Genomic DNA, 13,917 nt, shown 5'->3' with positions numbered 1-13,917 from the left:
TTGGTAGAACCCGTTACACATATGTGCATGATGACTTTCATTGATAAAATCTGCTATCAGGTCAAATGTGGTTGTCGTCAATGATTTTAATATTCGCTGTTTGGAGAGAGAGGGAGAGTCAACGTAATTAATGTGACTTCAAAACCGAAAGTAGCAACTTTCTTGATAAGAAATAAGGGAGGTTATCATGGGTATTGCTAAAACCCGGTATCCGGTATCCGATTATGTTGATACCAGGTAGAGTGATCAATAGTTTTAGTCCGGAATAATAAATATTCTTGTTTTCCAAGGCTAATCCTCCGATACAAACAAAATTATACCGTTTTAATATACACACGTTACTTCGGAAACAATAGAGTAAGAGGTCTGTTATATGAATTTCAATATGAGCTCGAAATTCACCTTTTATTTCTACCGGCATAGCAAAATTCAGTTATGTGAATTCCTGGCTATATATATTAGATCAGATAATCGATATCGGTATCACAAGGTCCGATACTTATTCTTAATAAAAGTCATGGTTATCGGATAACGATCGTTGGTATTATAGGCATATTTTAAGGTTTTGAAAATAATATTTTAAACTTCATTTTGTTGACTGTTGAAAGCAAGTCCTTTTTGATAGTTTCTCGAATATCTAAGTATACAGCTCATTTCATTCTAATGTGGTTGCCGCCAATGATTTTAACATTTGCTGTTTGGAGAGAGAGAGAGAGTCAACGAATTTTAGGCGTCTTCAAAAACGAAAGTAGCAACTTTATTGATAAGGGAGGTTATCCAATTTAAATTATTTGAAATGAGGTTCTTGTCATTATTTAAACAAAACAAAAACAATCAATTTTGTTTTAATTCTTAAAGCAAAATTAAAAGTAAGAGTGAATAAACTATTCTTCATTTGACTTAAACCATAAACATAATAATTTATTGATTTAAACAATAAAATTGCAATGTCAATATTATTCATACTCTACATTGTATGCGCTTCTTAACAACCTTCTTTGTGTATGTTGTATGCAAAGTTGAAAACCCTTCTTTGCCTATGTTGTATGCGTTAGTCTATTTCTTTGTTGTATGCATTTCATACTGCATCCAATGTCGTGAAATGCATGTATGTTAAACATTATTATTAAGATTGAAATTTAGAATGCTAGATTGGTTGTGTACGGGGTTCTATCAACACAATATAACGGAAGTCTGTAATGAAAACTGATTCTTCGGTATATGTTACGATATTTTTCCGTTTATCTAATGACATAAAAGTTAATTAAATTTATCTCGATTTTAATCATGTTTAGTATGATTTACAATTTATAACTTCTTTAATTTCATAAAAAAATTAAGCTATTTTTTGCCATTGAATGTTACATTCAGAGTTAAGCATCAGCTGGCTATTAATAACTGTTCATGCAAAACTTGTTCAAGCATCTAATTCTGTTCGTAAATTATCCATTGGGAAATGTGCTTATTTTGGAAATCAAATATGAGATAGAATACTTTATATAGGTTGTTTTGAAATTTTTATGTCACTAGAATACTATTTAATTACTTACCTTGTTATACAATTGTTTAGCTTTGTCTTTTAATTGATTTAATAACCAAATTAAACTGTGCTATGTATATTTATATTCATATTTTACAAACCATACTTGGGTTGACGTACAGCGGAAGTCTATTCTGAAAATTGATTGGCTGAAGGCCGCGTCATACCGCAAGACGTTAAAAGTAGCTCCCTTGCCTGACGCTCGGCATTTAAATGGTAGTTCTTGGTAAAATGGTGTATACAACCCAGGAATGTTGTATCCTGTGTATCGGTGCTTTACACCGAGCACGTTAAAAAAGGGTCTCTTCGCAAAGAGCTAGGTTATCGCACCCGGATCTCTTGTATCTCATTCTGTTTCTCAAAGTCTTCCAGTGTCTGGATTTGACTGCAAATTGCTATCTCTTTTATCTCATGTCACTTATGGCATTAAATCACAATTTAAATCGTGATGGCGTCACGGCGGGGATAAGCCATAATGCAGCCAATAGGCACGGTCATACCTTGATAAACTCACATAATAAACAAAAACCATACTTGGACTGGTTTTTCTATCTGCTTAAAAACCGAATGAATCATTTTCTTGAAGTTATCTGTCCTCAGACGATTTCTTCACTTTTTCATTTCCGACTTCGAGCTTTGTTTAGTAAGTGCGTGGATTCCCTATGGACTATTCACGTTGTTTTACAGCAGGTATTCAATCTAAAACTATTTATTGTTCCTGAGATTTGAAATTTCTCTGCTGATCAATTTTATGCAGTTAGAAATCATTTACTTAAGAGGTTTTTTTTATTTTATGATACTGAACTGTTGATTGTGACACTCGGCGAAATTATTTGAAACTGACTAAGGTACTTATAGTTTCCTATTTATAACTTTGATACATTATTATTGCCATTTGAATTACTTAAATTTTGAATGGATTGTATTGAAAATGAACACTTCTCAGTCGTTTTTCACTCCCAACCTTTGCCCTGTGTCGAACCTGAGGGTTCATGACACCGCCCGTGCGGCTACCACCACTCGTTAAATAAGACGGTTCAGTTACAGTTGCAAAGAGGGTATAGCAATGCCTGTTCTGATGTGTTTCACTGTTTTAATATCAGTTTTGACCAATATACATGTAGTGACATAGGATGGGCGTGGTCATATAAGAAAAGGGTCATGACGACATCTGTACAGCTCAGGATGTGAGGATCATAATCTTAATGATTTTAATGGGTGGAGTGAGCGCAGCGAAAGAGACCTTCCTAATCATTAAGCTATTAGATCTGACTTCGAATACAAAATCTTTGGCTGACATATTAGTGTCAAAACAAATCTGACGCAGAGGTTGTTTTTCGGATAAGTGGCAGTGAGTGGACCTTCATTCACCCTCGAAAAGTGAAATGCTTATAGTGACCATTTTTATTTTTTTAAATATGCACTTGTATTAGAAACATACATTTTGAGTGATAAAACTTTAACTTCTCTGAATAATGCATTTATGGAAAGTATTAATTACTAATAACAGGATTGAAATAGTGTATAAAATAGCTGACAACGCAAACATATTAAATATGGGGAATGCTAAAAGATTTACTGTGCTCTACTTTGGTCTCATAAGGTAGAAATAACGCGTTATCTGCAAATTCAAGTCTGTATCCTTCATAAGAACAGTTGTTTTCGACATTTATTCATTCTTTTTTATAATATTAAAAACATCGTATTATTTTTAATAAATCATATGTTAGGGGCGTATTGTCATTGTAATGTAGCATTACGGGCTCGTAATGTCTTTGCTGATACAGGAATTATGGGGCGTAATGTCACTGGTGGTGCAGCATTAAGGCTTAATGTCACTGGTGATGCAGCATTAAGGGCTCGTAATGTCACTGGTGATTCAGCATTTAGGGCTCTTAATGTCACTGGTGATGCAGCATTAAGGCTCGTAATGTCACTGGTGGTGCAGCATTTAGGGCTCGTAATGTCATTGGTGGTGCAGAATTAAGGGCTCGTAATGTCAGTGGTGATGCAGCATTAAGGGCTTGAAATGTCACTTATGGTGTAGCATTAAGGGCTCGTAATGTCACTGATGATGCAGCATTAAGTGCTCGTAATGTCACAGGTGCTGCAGCATTAAGGGCTCGTAATGTCACTGATGGTACAGCATAAAGGGCTCGTAATGTCACTGATGATGCAGCATTAAGGGCTCGTAATGTCAATGGTGGTGCAGCAATAAGAGTAATGTCACTGATGGTACAGCATTACGGGCTTGTAATGTCATGGTGGCGCATCATTAAGGATTCGTAATGTCATTGTTGAAGCAGGAATTATGGGGCGTTATGTCACTGATGGTGCAGCATTAAGTGCTCGTAATGTCACTAAAAGTACAGCATTTAGGGGGCATTATGTTCCTGCGGATGTAACGTACAACAAAATATGTTGCATTCATTCAGGTGGTCGCTTTGCAGATTCAGCCGATGGCTGAAATCACCCACACTCAGGTGGCCGTTTTGCAGATTCACCAGATGGCTGAGTTCATACACATAAAGGTGGCCGTTTCGCATATTTATTCGTTACCCGAGGTCGTACAAACAGGCGGCCGTTTTGTACATTCACCGAATGGCCGAGGTCATACAAACAATTGGCAGTTCCGCACGTTCGTCCGATGGTCGGGGCAAACACCAAGATGGCCGTTTCGCATATACACCCGATGGCCGAGGTCAAACAAAAAGATGGCAGCTCAGCACATTCACCAGGGCAATAAACAGGTGATTCCCGACTTAATAGTGATACAGATGGGAAAAAGACACCATGGTAACACACATGGGATATTCCGACACCAGGACAATACACCAGAGATTATCCTACACATCGGATTCACATGAGGGATGCTCCAACATCAGGGCTATAAGCAGGGGTTTATCAAACGTCAAGCAATACAAATTAGTTTCTCCGACACAAGAACAGATCCAAGGGGATGCCTTGTAAAGAGGACAATACATAGGGCATTCTTCAACCTCGAGCAATACAAAGGGGTTTTCCAACTCCACCTGGGCAATCAACACAAAGATTATGCTCCAACACAAAGGCAATACACAGGTAGTACTCAAACACAAGGGCAATACACAGGTGATGCTCCAACACAAGGGCAATACACAAGTAATACTCCAACACAAGGACAATACACAGGTGATGATCCAATACCAGGGCAATACACACTTGATACTCAAACACCAGGGCAATACACAGTAGATGCTCCAAAACAAGGGTAATATACAGATTATGCTCAAACACAAGGGCAATACACGAGTGATGCTCAAACACCAGGGCAATACACAAGTGATGCTCCAACACCTAGGCAATACACAGGTGAAGCTCCAACACCAGGGCAAAACACAAGTGATGCTTTAACACCATGGCAACACACAGGTAATGCTCCAACACCAGGGCAATACACAGGTAATGCTCCAAGACCAGGGCACTACACAGGTGATGCTCCAACACCAGGGCAATACACAAGTGATGCTCCAACACCAGGGCAATACACAAGTGATGCTCCAACACAAGGGCAATACAAAAGGGATGCCCCAACACCAGGGTAATACACAAGTGATGTTCAAACATCTAGGCAATACACAGGTGATGCTCCAACACCATCGGTTTACAGTGTAGATGCTCCAACACCTGAGCAATATACATGTGATGGTACGACATCTGGGAAATACACTGGTGATGCTCCAACACCATGACAATATAAAAGGCATATTCCAAATCAAACACACATGGTGCTCCGACATAAGGGCAATACACAGGTTGTTACATGGCTTAGGATTAACAAGATATACATTTCTTTAACCAGGTATTCATACAAGTCCCGTATAACAGAATTTGGGTGAAAGTGACTTGCGATCGAAATTATTTTATGATAGTTACGATTAACTTTTCTTATTTCGTACATTAAATATCAAATAACAATTTTTGCCTATATGGGTTGTAAAGGGCTTAAGCTTAATATGATTTAGTTTTCAAAAAACCCCAAAACGCCTAGACATTAAATGCAACGCAACTATAATGGAACATGATCAATTCAATTTGAATAACATACAACCACAATGTTGGATTTGTTATTTAAATTTGTATAAAAAGCTTATCAAAACACCGCAAACAAAGTAAATGCATTTAAATATTTAGTTTAAAACCTAAACAGGTTATTGATTTACCACTTTTATAATGTGTTTGATTAAACCGCCGTCACAAAGTAGATGTGATTTATATATTGCTACCCATAGTAGATTATCGATAAAGTTGAGTTGAGGTTTAAAGCCGTCCTTCTGAACTTTACCAATTCCAATTGAATTCGGAATGATAATTGACAAAGTGTGCAGGTAATAAGGATTTCCGATATAAACGTATGTTGAATTTTGTTTTGTATTTTGTTTCTGTTGTAATGTTTAAATGTTATAAGTATTAATTTTCCAAAATAAATAAACCTGTAGTGTCGCAAGCGTTTCGCACGTTTAATTGGTGAATGCATACTTTTAACTTTTTAACGGCAGCATAGGGTTTGAGATTTTATTTTGTCGAGTGACAGTATAATTATACTGATTCAACTTTTTTAAATCAACAATGACAGATTGTCTATTCACAAAAATAATTGTACGGCAGATGTGAACAGTTTTGTCATTTCATTATACAAAATAACACCATTTTTGTACAATTATTAAAGTGTCTAAAACTAGAAGATGCACATTCATTCTTCCAAAATGACATGTGAATAAAGTGGGAGTAATTGGAAAGCGTAATAACTCCGTGGCAATTTTTCAATCTATAATTCTCCCCCCCCCCCTCCCCCTAGCTTTGACCTTACGACTGATCCGATCAACAAGTGATCGATGGCATAGGGGTTGATTTTTCCCTTGGCCATGACTTAATAACTAGTTCTCAGAAGTAAGAATGGCTTAATTTTGTCATACCCACGACTTGGTAATCTCTAAGTCGCGGCCATGACGTACCATGTTGTGGGAACGAGTTAGTAAATCGTTGAATTATGACACGAGATTACTAAATCGTAGGAACTAGGTAGAAAGCCGTGGCCATGTCGCACTAAGTCGTGGAAACGAGATAAATATATATTTCACAAATGTCACATCTATGCCATCGAAGTTTGATGTGTAAATGGAGGAATGTCCTTTATATCGTTGCCTTTTAGTTGCAATAATGACCTATAAAGCACTCAAATTGATTTGTCCTGTGGATAATGTAAATGATGTCTGTCATTTTTACCTTTCATTTGAAAAACTTCTATACCATTTTTATTAACAAAATATGCTAATTGTAACATCTGAAGTATACGCCAAACTATCGAGGGGATATTTAGTGTTTATGTTATTTGCTCTTTTGACAATTCTTATGACAAACTTCTTTTACGTTTGTATTTACAGAATATGCTTTTTGTAAATTCTGACGTATACGCCCAATTGAGGCCGCGAAATGTTGATCGGAAGGAACGTCATCCTGGTGCACGCGAACGGAATTCTAACAAGCGCCAACGTTTGCAAGACAAACGTAAAATACCACCAGAGAATGCTCCGAGGTCACGGGCAACAGAACCTCAGTTTCACCCAACTTACAGTCATGACTCAGCAGTGAAGGATTTCGGTCGACATGAGACCTGCTCTGAGCAGAACGAACAACAGAAAGTGACGTCATATTATCAGGAACTCTCAACTATTGAGGCTATCCGAAAAAGTATTGATAAAACCTCACGCGCAAAGTCTGCACCATCAGCTAATATTCCAAACTGGATGCTTAATTTAGACATAAATCTTGATGTTTCTTCAGTTGATATAATTCCACCATATGATGACTGTGTAACATTAAAATCTCGGGCGTCCGAGACATTTTCCGAGAGCGCCTCTTTAACATTTGTTAAAAATAATTCAGAAGACAATATCGACAACTTAAGTGATTCTAAAAAAGATTATCTAGAGGCAGTCCCAAACGAAAACATACACCAAGAAAAGGCTAAAAGCGTTCCAATCCCCGATAACAAAAAAAGAGAAGTTTACGCTGACACCTCAGTTTGGCCAAAACAGAACAAGAGTGCTCGCCCCTTATCAAATACGTTCAGAATAGCGACACCATTTTCCGCTGGGTGGACAAACACGGAAGATACAGGTATATTGTTTTCTTATTAAAATACAGACCCGATGTTAAAACACGTATATCAAGTGCAATATATTCCGTAATTTAAGATTCGGTTGCCGGAATTCACAATACCTTATACACAGTATACCTTCATGCTACTAAGAGAATTAAACAATATTTACAGATATTAATAATAAGTTCGTTTTGTACAGAAGCTTGCTTCTATCTCCAAGACAAAATTACACGACAGAAGAGTTAGTATTGTGTAAATCATTACTTATGGCAGGCTTGCAGAAGATATGCTAGAGCGAGGGAGGTCTCTATCCAGTAATCAGGGTTTTATAAAAGAAATGGCTTAACTGTATATTAGATATGACCCATATCATACACATATATGTATTTTTAACTCAAATACTCTGTAAATCTTGTCCCATAGCAGACACGCTGAGGCTTGTATAAAGTATTTGTCAGACCTGACCCATATTATACGTACGTCAATAAGTACTTGATCTTATATGTGACCTCGTTCCGTACAGTTCCACCCGACTCGACTATCTATCAAACTTGTTTCAAAGGAGTTTGCTTATCTTTGATCATCAACTTGGTTTGTAAATTCCAAATATTAACACTAAGTTTCTTACAACGAATATTCATTATTTATACCAGACATGACTTATATTGAAACCAGACTTATGCTACCCATCATTTCAGAAGTATTTGTTGTAGATTATTACCTTCAAGTATATATGAATACACGATACAGTACAAGTATTAAAAGAAATATGTTGCATTTTTAATACAAAAATGGGAATTTAATTCACAAGTGCTCACTATTTTAATGAATTTATTAAATATTTGATTCTTAGTCTAGAGTTTTTGACATCAAACCATATTTATATTGTCGACAGACTTTGTGCAACAATATATAAAACTATTTATTATTGTAGGTATATACTTACAATGTTTAACCACAATTAAGAACGCGCTTGCGCTTTTGTCATTAAAGTTGTCAATCTCGTATACAATAGATTTCCTTATATTCACAAACTGGGTATTGAAATGTTTGTATTTTTATCAATGTTATCAATTATTCAAACTGAATAAACTGACTTCCATCAAACAGCTTTTCAATATTTATCTTTCATTGTTATTAGAACAAACACTTTTGTGAGCTATCAGCAGCAAACTATTGACGTTTCAAAAGTTTGCCGTGTTTGTATTTAGCAAAAGTGTTATCACCAGTTTTTAATTAATTTCGCTCCATTAGAATTATCGTGGCAGCGAACGCCAAAAGTATTACAATATGGCTGACGATAAATACAAAATTATCGACTTGTATTTGAAAAGACTTGGGCCAACAGTTTCTGTTAAAGGGATTTCGAGTGAACATATTGTGGATTAAATTTTAAAACATTTGCTACTTATGTACATGCATGAGTAAAACTTAATTTTATTAATGAAACGTGCTGACATTCTTCAAAGAAAATGCTTATTACGTTTTGCTTTTTAAAAAAGGATTACGCAAATGGCTCAATTTGCATTGAATGTTATGAATAGATGAGACTTCTGACAACGATGTGCATATGTTAATTTTTTTGTTATAAACGTTTAAAACTTGTGTGTTTTTATTTTATGTTATTGTGGTTTTTGAACATCATGGATGAATACGATTTGCTGTTCAGTAAGAAATGTTGATAACAATTTTCCTTGATTTTTAAAATAAAAATGGTAATATAATCATCAAAACAATTGTTTTAAAATTTATTTGCTCGTTTTCACTTTCTGTTATAATTAAATTAATTCGTTTACCTTTTTATTCTTGAATGATTCTTATCTTATTAATCATTCAAGTAAGGTAATTCATTTACGTCTTTATTTCTACAATGATTTTCTACTTATATAATTAATATATCAATTTATGTATTCATTAACCTCTTTATTTCTTCATTAACGTTCTTTTTATCTTATGCGAGGACAAACGATAAAAGTCAATGCTGTAGATTGATCAAATCACTCAAAACAAGACAGAAATACATCAACATTTAAAAAAATGTTTTAGCGCATACACTCATCCATACTAATTATGTAGCAGAAAACATATGTAATACAACAACAATTAATTCAATGTCGCAAATATGTGTTTAAATATTGAGCTTCATTCAGACGCTTGAAATTATATTTGTCTACAAAAAATCATTGAGTTGGTTTACCTTTCTTGGCATGCGCTGTTACCAAGGCGATTAAAGATGGTGTCGATGCAACAGAGTGGAATAATAGTATATGACAAGTCCATTTAATTACATGTTCCTACCAATTTAATACACCTGCTATGATATAGATTAACTTTTTAAGGTCCGCGTCGTTACCAAGGCGATAAGAAGGTGATGTCTATGCAACAAGGTGGAATCAGGAGTACCCGTATGTAGCTATTTTCAGATGATTAACATAATTAAACAAGACAGAGCCTCATTCGTGTACCAAAATCATACCATATTATAACATTATTCTGATTTGATACGGTTTACACTTGAAATATCACGAATTTGCAAATAGAGCCCGGTGAACATAAATGGGAAATTTTGATTCCTGGTTATCCCATATTAATTAGGTATCATTTGAAAAGGCTTAATGTGTAGATGAAGAAAATTTAAATAATGAGCCGATGGACATATTATACAAACGCTGTTAGGTCCCGAAACATTGAAAAATCGCTCAATGCACTTCCGATTTCTGTTAAAAAATACATCTGCATAAGCTATATATGCAATATATGTTATTGAACGAGAATATCATGTTTCATTACTCCTGTAAAAGCTCTAGTTCAGTGTTTCAATTTAAATTTGAGTTTTGATTATTTTATTGTTTGGGCATTTTTAATGTCATGTAATGCATTGTTTCTTTATTTATTTCAGCTATGCAGCCGAAATCTAAGAAATATATTAACCAGATGTTAACTTTCCACCATATGAAACACCATGAAAAGAAAATAAGGCTGGCAAAACGTAAGCAAACCAATTGTAAAAAAGTGAAAATGCTCAGTGGCGAACATACTGTATTGTAGCAACATAAATAAAATGATAATTAATACTGCTTCTGCAGACGTGCAGAATCAAGAATCATTATATTAAGTTTGTTAACTCAAATCATGATTAATATATTTGACAACGGCAATTATAATAACAGTTTAGTGTTCGAAATTAGCTTTTGTTCAATTGAATGACAGTATTTATACAAGAGGAAATTGGGTAAATCAGCAATTAGCCGTTATTGATTTTACTCAGCTAAATCGGAAGATTTAAACAGAGTCATGATAAGTTAAACTAGAATCTTAAACACCAAGTTGGTTAAAGGGTTGTAAAATGTATTTACCGAAATAAATAGGTCAAACTACATAATAATTAACTTTAACTATTACTTTACTACAATTTAATCGCTTTTATATAAGTGAGTTTCTTAATCTATGTTTCAAGTTAAGACAGTATGCATGTGTTCACACTTCGTTTTCATATTGTTTTATAGCAGCATGAAAATTTTGAATTTGTAAGATTTGTAAAAGTTTTCATTTGTTATTTGACCATGGCATTTCCATTTTATACACAGCCGCCATTGACAGCAAGATGCCGAACACCTTTAAATATGCATTAGGTAGGTATGTTTTCACTAAGTTCCATGCAATAACAAGTGCAGTTGATTTGCTATGTCAACTTTTGAAATATAACTTAAGGACCCAATAAAACCGGTTTTCAATGAACTGTGTATTAAAAATTGTTTCTAATTTCAAACAGATATAACTCGTACCTATAACCATTATTAGTATTTTTAAACTGTAACACAAACTTAAAACAAGGCATGAACTTACTGACATTACAAAACTTTAGTATAGCATATATATATATATATATATATATATATACTATACTAATGTTTTGTAATGTCAAAAAGTTATATATACATAATTACAGATGAACTCTGTTCTTAACAAAATATTAAATACTTCCATTTTGATCCTCACCCTAATGCCCTACGGTGCTTTGATTTTCGTGTTGTCTCTTTTTCAGACCGGAAGCGTTTGGTTGATGTAAGTTTAAGATAAAATTATTAACAGCAAATAAGTTTTTGTTTGATATACAATTCAGGGATTTTTTTATTACATTCAGTTACCGGTCAATTTCACAAGTAATTGTGAACATTTCATTCGATTATTCAAGGCCATATAACCTACTTGTGTACATGCCATTGATATAAGCTTTTATACATTGGCTCTTCAAAAATCTTATAGACTTGTTTATGATTTATTTTTCGTTCAGATGATTTAACCAAAATTCTTATCTCATGGAAATTGTGAGGAATTCTGCTTTAAAACTCCATAGAATAAATGTATTATGCCCAAAATAAATTAAAATCAAATTATTTTGAGCGTAAATCTACTTTGTTTTTATTTCCTTAGCAACGGATAAGCGACTCTTGGAGCATGTCAAGCAATTCTCCTACGCCAATGACACAGAGGAGTTTCCATAACGACAAGATCGTGACGTCATCCGATTCGCAAAATGTGACGACACGAAGAAATGTATCAAATGAAGACACAAGCGAAACAAAACAAACTAAAAACGTTGTAAAGAACAGATAGCATTTGTGACTTTTATAACATTAATTTTAATTAAAAAACTGTAGACCATCGCGACATTAGATTAGAAGTAACGATTTTCTAGAGAATGCTTTTGAACACAACAATATTAAAAACACTATTTTATATTGAGGTGCATACCAACAGGAAATATGAAACGATTTTCTAGAGAATGCTTTTGAACACAACAATATTAAAAACACTATTTTATATTGAGGTGCATACCAACAGGAAATATGAAACAATATTGCAATGGCATGCGTTATTTTTGCTTCTAGAATAGTATTCAGTATGAAACTAAAGCCTTCCTTATGGTCATACAGGATTTACTTGTTTCACGGTAAAGGTCCGTTATTTATTTCACGCAATCCGATCCAATTAAGATCAATATTGAATACCACTCCTGAACAGCGTGTTCGATTATTGTTGTTTTTATCTATAGTCCTGTCCCTGTATTTGTCAATTAAGTATTTATGTTCAAGGCGTTGATATTGCTTTTAAAATTTGGAAATGTTATCAAAATGTGGTTTAATAACTTAGCGATTGATGATACATATTTTATCTGTACATTATATTCAGAAATATTTATTAAAATCCCATAATAAAATTGTTGGTCTTTGTCACGATAACAAACTTATGATTGCGAAAACCTTGCAAGAAAAATTGACCGATCTTTATCAAACTTGGAACAAACCAGCGATATGGTCCTGTTTGATTGTGAAAAAACTTGGAACAAACCAGCGATATTGTCCTGTTTGATTGTGAAAAAACTTGGTTGAAAAGTAACTTCACTAAATCTCTATCTTTCTCCATTTTCTGTGTAGATACCAATGATAATGTCATGTTTGAAATGTCAACAGAAGATAACACTGGTGGGGCTGGAATCTTTAACCTCTTAGACGAGAGGTGGACAGCTTAACAACAAGACCATTTTCAATATATGTAAACTTTTATTTTTGTAACTATACCAAGCTTATTGTTAGCTTTTCATAGTTAGTTTTTTTTTCATTTTAAGACTAGTTGTAGTTGAAGGTCACCGTCATAGAAGGTCAACTAGGTCATTGAGTTAAATACAAGAAAAATCCCTGTTTCCCTCGACATCTCCGTTTTACCAAACTTGTTATTAATCTTTAGAACGATGTTTACCTTTGTTATATAAAGGTAAAGTATAACAGTATAACATTTGATGAAAAAAAAGTTATGAGGCTAACCCAGAGAAGTGCATGCTTAACATTATTATCCCCATGTTAACCAGTTATTTGTAACAAAAAAAAGCCATCATTCATAGGCAGAAGTGATTTTATATTGAACTTGAAAATTAGTCATTTCATTTATAACGCAGGAATTAGGTTGGATTTCTGCTGACATAGTTTCAAATCACTAAACAATATTTTTGAATAGTCTTTTTGGTCACAAATCATAATAAAGTTCAAATAATTGATATAAACTATACAACTAGGTCACTAGGCAAAATACTTGAAACATTACATTTTTGCATTTTCCTCGTGTTTTAAGCCCTATTGCACTCCTCGTGATAACCTTTAGAGCAGTTTGTTATGATATATAAAAGGTCACTAAGTCTAAAACAGAGATTTTAAAAAGGTCATTGAGCATCATGTCA

The 13,917-nt window shown here is 34.2% G+C and overlaps 1 protein-coding gene across 2 annotated transcripts; it reads left to right on the top strand.

The window, feature by feature from the left end:
* The first annotated feature begins 5,826 nt into the window (after window positions 1-5,826).
* Window positions 5,827-12,855, top strand: LOC128218587 (uncharacterized). Of its 2 annotated transcripts, none has more exons than XM_052926293.1 (7): window positions 5,827-5,907; window positions 6,964-7,699; window positions 10,022-10,087; window positions 10,582-10,671; window positions 11,270-11,314; window positions 11,728-11,747; window positions 12,117-12,855. In XM_052926293.1, the coding sequence occupies exons 2-7, from the start codon at window positions 6,967-6,969 to the stop codon at window positions 12,297-12,299; spliced, it is 1,137 nt and encodes a 378-aa protein (XP_052782253.1). In that variant the 5' UTR covers window positions 5,827-5,907; window positions 6,964-6,966; the 3' UTR covers window positions 12,300-12,855. The 2 variants fall into 2 exon arrangements, with proteins under 2 accessions (XP_052782253.1, XP_052782252.1); XM_052926292.1 differs by having other exon boundaries at window positions 5,832-5,931.
* The last annotated feature ends 1,062 nt before the right edge of the window (window positions 12,856-13,917 follow it).

The sequence above is a fragment of the Mya arenaria genome, chromosome 14 (genome assembly GCF_026914265.1).
Source record: "Mya arenaria isolate MELC-2E11 chromosome 14, ASM2691426v1".
Taxonomy (NCBI): Eukaryota; Metazoa; Mollusca; class Bivalvia; order Myida; family Myidae; genus Mya; species Mya arenaria.
The sequence above is the reverse complement of the archived record's forward strand: the minus strand, read 5'-3'. Positions and strand labels throughout refer to the sequence as shown.